General features: G+C 31.1%; 1 protein-coding gene and 2 non-coding genes across 3 annotated transcripts; 1 reads left to right on the top strand and 2 right to left on the bottom strand.

Annotated features, from left to right (window-relative positions):
• Nucleotides 1-7,138: 7,138 nt before the first annotated feature.
• On the bottom strand, nucleotides 7,139-7,211 carry TRNAR-UCU (transfer RNA arginine (anticodon UCU)). The gene has a single exon. It is a non-coding gene; the product is annotated as a tRNA-Arg (tRNA).
• A 645-nt stretch (nucleotides 7,212-7,856) lies between these two features.
• Nucleotides 7,857-11,270, bottom strand: LOC107422671 (RHOMBOID-like protein 8). Its single transcript, XM_016032147.4, has 6 exons — nucleotides 10,702-11,270; nucleotides 9,583-9,737; nucleotides 9,320-9,483; nucleotides 8,950-9,221; nucleotides 8,727-8,853; nucleotides 7,857-8,143 (listed from the first exon to the last, which is right to left on the bottom strand). The coding sequence occupies exons 1-6, from the start codon at nucleotides 11,037-11,039 to the stop codon at nucleotides 8,024-8,026; spliced, it is 1,176 nt and encodes a 391-aa protein (XP_015887633.3). The 5' UTR covers nucleotides 11,040-11,270; the 3' UTR covers nucleotides 7,857-8,023.
• Nucleotides 11,271-11,299: 29 nt separating this feature from the next.
• Nucleotides 11,300-11,371, top strand: TRNAW-CCA (transfer RNA tryptophan (anticodon CCA)). Its single transcript has one exon. It is a non-coding gene; the product is annotated as a tRNA-Trp (tRNA).
• The last annotated feature ends 564 nt before the right edge of the window (nucleotides 11,372-11,935 follow it).

Genomic DNA, 11,935 nt, shown 5'->3' with positions numbered 1-11,935 from the left:
TATATAAATGGATAAGTAAACCCTAAAAGAATAAATACTATTAAATATAAATCAATCAAATAATGATATATATACTATTAATATATATGTATTGGTAATATATATATATTTATATATATATACATTGGTAGATTAGATTATGTCCGTAATATTATATACTATTAATATATATATTGGTAAATTATATTATGTCTGTGATATTATACTAGTGTTATTTTATACTTATATAATGTATCATACTCATTTGGTCGAATCTGACACATAAACATAAATTGTGAAAAAACATAAGCTTGTGAAGTTGAAACAAAAAATGTAAAACATAAAATATAAAAAGCATGAGCTTGTTATTTTATACCTGGGAAATATAAATTATAAATAATTCTCTATACACACGAGTGACAAATATGTGTGTGTGTGTGTGCTAGTAGAATACAAAACGCAAATGTCCCTTCACAACCCAAAACAAATCCCTCACAATCCTTTCAAATTTGAATCCAGAAACCTCTATATCAAAATTAGTAAATAATAAGCTCAAAAATTAAAATCTATGGAAACAAACACATGTAAGATCAAACCCAGCTCAAAATCAAAACTACCTATATTTGCCAAGCGAACAAAAGGACTTCCAAGAATCTAATTTTTGTCAAGGAAGAAGTGGTAACTATGGATTTAGGATCTGGAGAGTGGGTGAGAGATTGCTTGGTTATTAATGGTAAAACAAGGATTTCTTTCTTTCTTCTTCTTTTTTTTCATTTTTTTTAAAGATAAATAAATAAATAAGGAGGAAAAACTTCATGCAAATTCATCTCAAAGTAAATTAAATAAAAATAAAAATTTCATCTGACTGGAAAAATTCAGTCAAAATCCAGTGAAAACTTTTAGTATGATGACAACATGGTGTGGGTCCACCTGATGGAAGGGGTGAAAATGTAAACACATTGGATGGCCAGATTTTATCTGGCAACATCCCTTTCATCTACATCATGATAATTACCCTAAAAAGTCTTTATAGAAGAATGTTTCATTTTCTCCTTAATGGTCTTAGATGGATACAACTGGATGGTCCAGAGCCGCTCAACATATGAAAATGATATGAAGGAATGATTGTTTATAGAATTTTATTTCTTCAAAAAAAAGAATAGAAAAAATAAAAATAAAAAACGAAAACCAACATTACATACAAAATAAATAAAATAAAAGGCAACAATGAAAAAAGAAAAAAAAAAGAAGAGGCATTGGTTCCAATCAATTTTGAGGGCTTGAACAAAAATGAGGGTTGTGGAAGGTTGATTTGGTATGCCTAGTCTTTTGACAAGTTGCTTACCATATTAATTAGCAATTAAGTTGGGGTTTCCATGGGACCAGTATATTCTTCTTCCCCTTCTTGTTAATGAAGATAAAAGGGATTGCTATGCCCTCTACTTTTTCTTAATTTGAAAGATATGCATATCTCTTATGAATGGTATATCTGCGTTTGGCTACTATCTTAAGGATAAATTGTTTAGTGTTAACGGTTAAAGTGATTGCCTTCTGAATATTGATCATTCTACCATCAAACTAAAAATAAATAAATAAAATAAGAAAATTTATTTTATTGATATATTGAGAGAAATTTGTTCTTTTAGAAAATATTTAAAGTTTCAAACCAATGATCCCGGTGATGTAACATGTTTTATGAATAACATTAATAATTTAAAACTGAAACTCTAGCTTGAAAAATGACAATCTTTATATTTATCATATCAATCACTTCACTGTCAAATTTTTTTTTTTTTAAATTAAAATGAAAAATTATGTTTTATTAAATATATATATATATATATATATATGGAGAAATTTTTTTTCATAAATTATATTTCAACTTACAGTAGACGAAATGTGATATAACAAGTTTTATAAATATCACTTCAATTTTAGTAATTTAAATAAAAATGACAATCTTTTGTACTTACTATATCACCATATTGTTTATTATAAAGTAAAAAAAGTTTCTAGGATATCAAATTTGTATATAGATATTATAAATATTTTGAAATAGTTTTGAGGATATGGACTTTGCATATGCATATAGATATTTTTTAAAGCATATGTATGTTTGGATGTTCATGAATCCAATTTTGAGTCTAAACTTTATTCCTTTTTTTTTTTTTTTTTTATAAATTAGGAAATAAAATTTTAGCATTATATGTAATCGAATCCAAGATCTATGATTTATTGCCATTTAGGCTACACCAAAAGGTCAATTTTGAGTCTAACCTTATAAACATGGCAAATTGAACATATTACCCAGATCTTTAAATATATTATCCCCTAAAGGACAATTAATATTAAACTAAGGCAATTAAACTTATGTTTTTTTAATAAAAAAAATAATAACGATTTCGACTATAATATTTTACTTTAAAAAACAAAGTATACTTGAAGAAGGCACAAATAGTATAATAATCAAGATAATGAAGGTCATCCAGAAATTAGGGGAAATCACTATTCATAAATCATAAAATGTAGAGCAAGAAATTTATTTGAGAGGGTGCATAAAACCACAAATTATGGGAAATACCGTATTATTTCTTATCTTACATACATGCATTTGATTATTTAAAAAAAAAAAAAATTCTTACATGCATGCATCATAAAACTTATTGCTATACTAAAACTGCAAATCGAAAAACTTCTATAAATTAAATAAAATATTGACTTAAAAAAATATGTTTTGTTATGCATTAGAAAAAAGAATCAGTCATAAGAATTTAAAAAAAAAAAAACTAAATTAAGATTTCTAAGAGAATAAAGAAATGATTAAATAAATTCTAAACTAAGGTTACTATTAAAAAAAAAAAAAAAAAGGTCTGTTCTAAGATAAAGTTTGGGACAATTTTCTTTTTTATTATTTATTATTTATTTATTTTTTTGGCAATAAGGTTTAGGACAAGTTATGTTTGCTTTTTGTGGGTTAAATTGATAATTTTTGTTTTATACTCTAAAGTCTAAACCAAATAATTCATATTAATAAGTAAGGTGTCTTTAATTAATCAATCCAACCTGACCACTCCATCCAACAGAATTTCAACTGAATCCCTGCTGGAAATGTATATTTGGAATTTATTATAAAACAAATCCAAACGTACCTTTAACAGTACTTTACAATAAGTTTGTTTGCAACGCAATAAATATATATAATTAGTTCATTGTAATTACATCCACTTAAAAAAAAAAAAAAAAACCTGTCCCTTTGGAGGAATACCATAACATTAAAATTTTCTTTTTACGTTATTTTTTTGGGTGAAAATCTTCATAATTTTTTGTTTATTTATTTTATTTTAATAGGAAAAGCAAAGGAAAAATAAGAAGGGCATTATAGTCATTCCAAGAGAAAGGTGCTCCTTAAGTCCTTATGATAAACTGAGGTGATAGAACAAATCACTACCGTATTTGGAAAAAGAGCAAAAGAAAACTAAAGCTATGATAAAGTGTTACGTCCCTAATAAATAAGAGGACACGTGGCGATCATATAACTATACAACTGGTTAATAATCATAGTGTCAGCCTTCTAAAGTATAGTTTCCTTTTTCTTCTGGGCCACCTAATGACTTTAGCATCAAAAACTCAGAATAAAATCATATTTCAGAACAAAAATAACAATTAAATAAAACAAAAATATTCAAACCAAATAAGAAATTTCAACCAATCATGTAATAAAGAGTGGGCTATCATCGGCATCATTCAAAATTATGATGCCCATATATGTTCCCTATGGAATTAAATATAATTAGATTGATTGTACAAAGTCCCATTTTATGATTTTAATTTTGTATTTTCTGTTTTATTAATATACAATATTTTATGGTATATAGTTTATATGTTAGTGTACAATTATCTAGTAGTGATTATTATTCTTATAAAATATGAAAGTGAAAAAATTCAAGATCTTCTTATATATATATATATATATATATTCCTATATAATTTAACAGAATCCCCCTTTGTTTTGTTAATTAATTATTAAGCCAAGCCAAGTTCATATAGGATATTCCTTTGTTGTTTATTACCGGTGAAAGCAGATTTGCGCACAATACAGTGCATATTGTATATATAATTATGTAGTAAGCTATACTATAATTTGTCTATGTTGTTTAATAATGAGCATCAAATCTTCTTTATAAATTGACCTAGATGCCTGGAGTGATGAGAAAATATTCAAGCATCGAATGAAGTTCGACCACTTTGCTTTTGAGAAATGGACCGCAAACAAATATAATAGTTTTGGAAAATTCAAACTTATATATAAAATAAGATTCAAATAAATATAAAGTAATATACTAATGTGATGATTGATAAAAATATTTACTTTTCAAATAGATCTCTAGATTTGGCGTAGAGCCTTAGAGGATTTTGTTTTATTATTTTTGAATTTTATTTTAAAGGTCGGAATTTGAACTCTAAATTTTTTACTAAAGAAAGCCATGGCTTTCTGTCGTCATGGAAACTATATAGTTTGAGCAAAAATTAGTAAATAATTTATAAGATATAATATTACAGTTAGAGCAATGTTGCAAGAGAATTTAATTTGTTTACTAAGTTATTTACTGAATGATAATAACTTAATGATGTGGATTGGTATATTTTATGAGTTGATAAATTATATGAACTAATTATAAATTTTTTAAAAACTAAATGAAAATTAATATAGGTTAATAAAATATTAAGTATTTCTATTATTCACAGCTATTATTCATACTGTATTCCCAAATATTCATATACATAGTATACAAGTTAATAGGGGCAAAAAATGTTACATGTCAATGCCCAAAAATGCTTCAAAATTTCTCCCTTTACTTTTTTTTTTGTTTTTTTTTTTGGTAATAAAATTCCACCCTATACTTATTACATCACTTGATATCTTTGGCAAAATGTGCGACTCTTTTTTTTTTTTTTTTTTTTTTTTAACACGAGATGCACACAAAAGAGAAAGAAAAGGAGAGAGAAAGAGTCAACTAATTAGAATGTCCTTTTTAAAGGAACAAAAGAAGTATGATACTTTGAAATGATGAAATGAGAAGGGTTGTCCCCAAAAAATTTCTTATTTTAATGTTCAAACTTCATTCTTAATATGGGTCTATTCTCTATGACCTATAATAAAAACCCATTACACAGCTTTGACCAAACATTTGATGGTGTGAGGTTATTTGCAAAGGAGGCTATTGCTTTAGTACTTTTTGGCTCAACTAGGCAAAAACCCACTTCAGGATTCCTTCCCACTATAGCTGCCTTTTAATCCTTTTCTCCACCCTTAAAAGAGGGAGCCTTCTAAAATTATACAATCTTGCAAACAAGCTCAGAACCATCAAGTAAGCATTCGTAATAAAAGGAGAAGAGTAATTTAGTGCCTCACAGACTTTACAAACCAGACCAGACCCATCTAAAGGGAGGCCTTAGCAGTGCTTTTATTTTTCTTTTTTATGATTATGATTTTCATCTTCAATTTTTATATATATATATATATATATATATATTTTTTTTTTCCTTTAAGGGATTTTTTTTTTCAAGATCTTACTTCACCAATATATATATATATATATATATATATATATGAAAACTAAGTTGGCAACATGCCACATGTTGCAATATTAATGGTTGGAAACCAGCTCAACGAGGGTTGCACAAGTGCTTGTGGAGAAGAAATTGCTCAGCAATATAAATTTGTGATAGATGACATGCTTGTTCATCCACACCAAGAGTGGCTTGCCCAACTCATAGTCTTCAAGGAGAAACTGTCCTATTCAACAGCTTGATCATCAAAAGGAACTGAATTTACACATTACCCTACAGAAAGGTATGGCATGCATGTGTCTTAAATATCACCTAAATCTCAAAAGTGGTCCAAAACCCAAGAACCCAAATCGCAAATTAATGAAATTCTAATTACCCATCTAATCTTTTTTTGTTTTTGTTTTTTCTTATGCATTCAGAAGGCTCAAGTTTTAAAAGAATATAGCCATCTATTGGGTTATTGGTACTAGTCTATTTTAGAGCCACGTGAGAGACAAATGGGCATGATGCATGGAACTTTTTCTTCAAAGAAAGTTTTCAATTTGAAAGTTACTTGCCAAAGAAAAAAATGTCTCGGAAGATCATTATTGGTGAAGGAGTAATGGTGGTAGTAGTAGCTGGCAACTCATCACTGAGCATATATAAGTATAAAGAGAAAAAGAATAAAATATATATCTATATAATAGGTAAAAAAAGGTAGTTAGTGGAAAGGCTGCCATGGACACTATAATGCAGGTTTTAAGTTTGTGGGCTATTTATGGTTATGGTTGGAGGTATAATGGTCCAGAATTATGGTAATGGCTTTTACGTACCAAGGTATAAAATGACATTTCAAATTTCCAGCCGACATTTTGTTATTCAACTGCAGCCCAAACAGTAAATAAGAGTGCACTTTTATTTATTTATTTATTTTTCTTTTTTTGGGTAATGGATTTTAGATGGATCGTAGCTGCTCTGCTGTTGCTGCTAGTAGTAGTGGTACGTTGGAGAAAGGATATTCCGTACCTGCGCAAATGAGGGTAGTGGACGGGGTTTAGGGTGTGAAAAAAGGACTTTAATTTGAATCCAAAGCCAATCAATTTTTTTTGGGGGATAGAGGAGGCGCTTATAGTTGTAAAAGCGGTGATTAGGATCATTTTGTGCATTTTTTTTTTTAAAAGAAAAAAAATGCTTTGCGGCTTGCTGAGACTGAAAGGGCGGCAGATACACAGGCGTGGTGATGGGGGTGCAGATGAAGCAAGTGTCCATATGGGAGGCTAAAAAACCAAGAAGAAAAGTTGATTTCTTTTTTATTTTTATTTTTTGTTTTTTTGGTAATAAAGAAAAGTATAAGGTTTTTTTTAAAGAAAAAAAAAATTTTCCCTCCCTGCTACGATAAAAATAAGAACAAAAAAGGTAGAAGTTGGTGAGTGGTGATGGTGCACTTGGCCTTTGGGTATTGTTTTGTAGATGATTTTTTAATGATAAAATTGGACAAAATTGTTAAAAAAAGGACTTTGGGTATTGTTTTGTAGATGATTTTGATGATTTTTTTTATCCTAAAATTGGACAAAATGGTTAAAAAAGGAAGGGGATAGAAAAAACAGAACACGCCCGGTGGGACTCGAACCCACAATCGCCTGATTAGAAGTCAGACGCCTTATCCATTAGGCCACGGGCGCGTCATGCTCCATTTTTGACTTTTTAAATTTACTTAGAGAAAAACAAAAATAAATCATGGCCTCCAACAAAAATTCTATAGCTGCTTCAATTTGGACTTGGGTGTCAATTGCGAGTCTAGTTGGCCCAGTGTATATATTCACCTGTTTGAACTGCCAAGTCAGGAAAAAAAAAAAAAACCAACATTAAGCAGACAAAAAATAAATAAACATATAAATAATAGAAAGCCAAAAGAACCGAACCGATTAAAATTTTATTTTATTTTATATCTCCAAAAATCAACGAAAGTGAAAGCATAAAATAAAATACTAACCATGCAATCTAATAACTATTGGAGTTACATTTAATTTGAATATAACTATTATTAATATTGTTTTTTCTTGTTTTGTTTGATAGCCTATATAACCCATCTTTGTATCTCTTTTTAAATTATTCATTAAGCAATTGCAATAATAAAATCTTAAGCATCCTTTTCTCTCTTCCTTTCATTCTCAGTTCTTTGTATTAAATAACTTAACAATATAATACCATTCAAATGCTACTTGACAGAGTTGATAATAATCTAATGCTTAACAAGATGGAGAAATGGGGAAGAGAGAGAAAGAGAGAAAGGGAGAGAGAGAGAGAGAGAGAGAGAGAGAGAGAGAGAATGTCAAAAACATATATAGCTTGCAACTGAATAAGCCATCAATGGGGCTATTGATAAAAAGCTAGCGTTATGTTACAGCATCTTCCAGGTCATCAAAGAATTGACAGACAAAACAGAGTTAAAAGCTAGCTTTTTTTAAAAAAAAAAGAAAAAAAGAAAAATTCATCAGCATATCACACTGCACAAGTCATTGATCCTCGATTCTGACATGTTGGTGAAAGGAAAAACCCTGTAGTGCCCGTTGCCCAAGCAAGTCAAAGTCAACTGTTCATTGCTAACCATGGTCTGCAATGCATCATCAGAGAAATAAAAAAGGAAAAAAGAAAAGAAAAAAAGAAACCACATGTAAATTTCAGAACAAATTAGATTCAACTTTAAGTAACTTGAAGAAGGAGGTCTTAAATGTCCCATTTGTAACCAAAGCAGTTATTTCTTACTTTGCTAACATAGAAACCCTATGAGAATATAATCAGCAGATCAAACTGCACATTAACTAATGCACATCTCTGTTTGTAAAACCATTTGTCACTACATTTTTCCTCTATTGATTCCAATTCGATGATAATTTTCTATGCAGTGGCTCTCGCTCTTCATTTGGGGTTATGAAAATATATTGTTCTTTGAAAGTCTAATCCACTACTTTCCTACCTAGGAGGATGTCATATGGGAGGTTATCTTCATTTGTGACAAGAATCTGTTTCATTATAATCCTCTTTCTTCCTTGCATTTTATCTTTGGTTTTTCTAGGGGTTTTTGGGAACAAAAGGTATGGGAGGTGAACTTATCTTCCATTGTAACATAGAAAATTTCCTCTGAGACTTTTTGCAAAGTTTTAGACATCTTCTTTGGGTAAATCAAGTTAACATACCTCACAAGAAGTTACTTTATCTCTGCAGCTCCACTCTTCCAGAGGAACACAGTCAACATATCGACACCATTGGCAGTACTGGTTCATGTTAATGTCACGTATAACTGCTACTAGACATCCAGCAACTCTGCAGATTTAAGGTTCATTTCTTATAAGATCTCATTTGAAATCACAATAACTAGCAAACTTAAAGACATAATATACAACAAAAGAGAAAACTCACAAAAGGCTGAAGAGAAGAAGGGAGACAATCCTAAGAGATGGCCTGTCTAGTTTCTCTTTTAGCTTTAATTTGATAGAGGTTTTGATACTGTATTCAAAGAGACCGCCTTTGGTTTGAGAAACTTGATTGATCTGAGGGCTGAACAATAGTACAAACCCAAGAAGGAATCCGGATAAAAAACCTCCCACGCTTGAAAAATTGTCGATATATGGAAGTAAACCAAGTGAAAAATTGATAATGCAAACAAAGAAAAGTGTTGCCAGAGCTGCAAACTGAAATCAAAATAGGAGCAATCAATCCAACTATTATATTATAGCAATGGGAAAGATAAATAACTGGTTAACGAGGAAAAAAGAGGCAGATTATAGACCTTATTGGTGTACATTCTCCAGTATCGAATCAGCCCAGAAAGCATAGCTCCAAGCAATCCATATAAAGCTCCAGAAGAACCGACTTCTGGAGTTTTTTCAACAAAAAGTGCGGCCACCAGTGTACCAGCAAAAGCAGAAAGCACATAGATTATCCCAACCCTTACTGCCCAATGAAAGCAGAAAAACAAGAATGTAAAGAATTATCTAAAATCAATTCCATAACCATCACCAAACTCATAACTTGATAATGCAAAAAACTCACATGGACCGAACTCTTGCTCCATGTGAATCCCTATAAAAACAACACTGAAGAGGTTGATAACAAGGTGGATTACTCCAGCATGCAGACATGAAAATGTGAAAAGACGCCAAGTTTGAAGATGTTCTTTCCGCCGAAGAGCTCCCATATTGTCTAGGCTGCAATAATAGCAGCATTAATTTTACAAATGGGCAGAAAGCATCCACACAAAACAGCAGGGTATGCAAAGAATCAGGCTCAGAACTTTCAAAAAATTTCTAATAAACCACTAACAGATGAAACAAACGAACTTTCAGGTCTAAATCAAGACAGATAAAAATTGTTCCCCAGTCAAAATGTTCCAGATAACTACCATGGTTTCTGTTCATCTCCAGATATATTCCCGTAGTTTCTAGTCTTTAACAAACATATACTGAATCATGCACTTTCACTAAGAAGGAAAACATTTATTTGTCACTTGATTTTGGTATCATCTAGATACCAGTAAAAGAATACGGAAATAAAGCAAGAATTATTAGCAACCAGAGCAAAACAATCATTTACCAGCAGCCTTTCTTAGTGAACGCAAACAATGCATTTTTACATGCCATATATAATACTCATTATGGAATATCCCCCTAAACAGATCTTTCTTGTTCTTTTTCTAATTTTTGTCTCTGGATTTGTTCAAGAACAGACCACGCATGTCCAAAATTTCCCAAATATGATTCTTAAAATCACTTGGTAGCCAAATGGAGCAGATAATCAAGATTGTATTCAAGATTTTACAGGGCCCAGAAAACCTAATGATATATAATCTTTATTATTATTATTATTATTATTTTATATATATTTTTTTGTTTTCAGAACCCACCCCAGCGCAATAATTTCAATATAAGAGCTCTAAAGAATCAGTAGAGTAATTGAAATATCCCAAAAATGTAATTTTTCCCGCTCATTTTCTCGGAAGCCAAACTGAAAGATTGCCCATTTAAATTCATCAAATTAGGGGGAAAAAAAAAAAAAAAACAGAAAAACTTAAACCCCACATGAAATTGAAATCGCCCAAAAGAACTCCAAACCACCCAGATAGAGAAATTAAAAATGAACACCAAAGGAAAAAAAAAAAAAAAAAAAGCTCACGTTGACGCAGCAGGACCGAGGAGAGGGTTTTCCGATAAGGGTTGAAAAGAAAACCTTCCAAGGGCTTTCAACGCACAGTCACCGTAAGATCTCCGCGAGCAGTCGTTGACTACCATAGTGGAAACGAAGGCGATGATATGGAGGATGACGAAGACGGAGATGAGCCAGGTATCACCTCGGCGTCTCCTGTAGCGCGATTTGAAGAAAGGAACCTTCGTTTTTGGGACGTTTTCAGGAGGAAATTCGGTGGCGAATGGTGGTGGTGGTGGTGGTGGTGGAGTTGAGGGTGTTGGGTCTTTGATTTCGATCTGGGTTTGGAAATTTGAAGCGTCCGCCATTGATGTTCTCTGCAACAAAGTGAAACAAAAAAAAAAAAAATGGGTCTTGCAAAAAAAAAAAAGTAGTTTTTTGAGGCGAGAGAGAGAGAGAGAGGGAGAGGTGAAGAATAAAGGTCCAAAAGCTTCAGTTGGTTCAGTTTATGTGGGGAGTACGTAGGGAAGGAAGACGGTTAGTCCTGGCGGGAAATCTTTGAAGTGGTGAGTGTAAGGATTCGGCTATGTTTTCATTTTGTATTAAACTCAGCCTTACAACTTCACTTGGATCCGTGGCGCAATGGTAGCGCGTCTGACTCCAGATCAGAAGGTTGCGTGTTCGATTCACGTCGGGTTCAATTCCCTCACACGGATTGAAAATTTTCTTTTTCTTTCTTTTTTTTAAATAAAAAAAAGACAATTATCGTAATTCTGCTTTAAAATTTTTGGACGGTCAGGCCCAAGTTTCATTTTATTGTGGTCCAGCCCAGACTCTTATTGGGCTGTTTTTTGTCACTCTAATTTCTTCCTTTCCCAAAGTCAAAAAAAAAAAAAAAAAAAAAAAATCACCTATCATTTCACCATTGAAAACGACCATTAAAAAGGAAATAATTATTTGGAGTGTACTTGTGCTCTAAAATATATCATCCAACCAAACCAAACCAACCAACCAACCATATCAACTCTCAAGTGGTGGTTATGAATCTTATGACTCGTTTGGAAGGAGTAGAGTAGGCAATGAATAAAGGCAGCGTCAAATTTGGTGGCTTTACAAATCATTTCGTATTACTCTATTTTGCTATCCCAAAAAAAAATAAAAAAAAAAAGTTATTCTATTATTTGGATTAAAATTGGATTTCTTTTAGGAATGTTAACTCTATTGCATTCTGAATTATATGGGTATATGCATTTTGCATTCCATA

The sequence above is a fragment of the Ziziphus jujuba genome, chromosome 5 (assembly GCF_031755915.1).
Source record: "Ziziphus jujuba cultivar Dongzao chromosome 5, ASM3175591v1".
NCBI lineage: Eukaryota > Viridiplantae > Streptophyta > Magnoliopsida > Rosales > Rhamnaceae > Ziziphus > Ziziphus jujuba.
The sequence above is the reverse complement of the archived record's forward strand: the minus strand, read 5'-3'. Positions and strand labels throughout refer to the sequence as shown.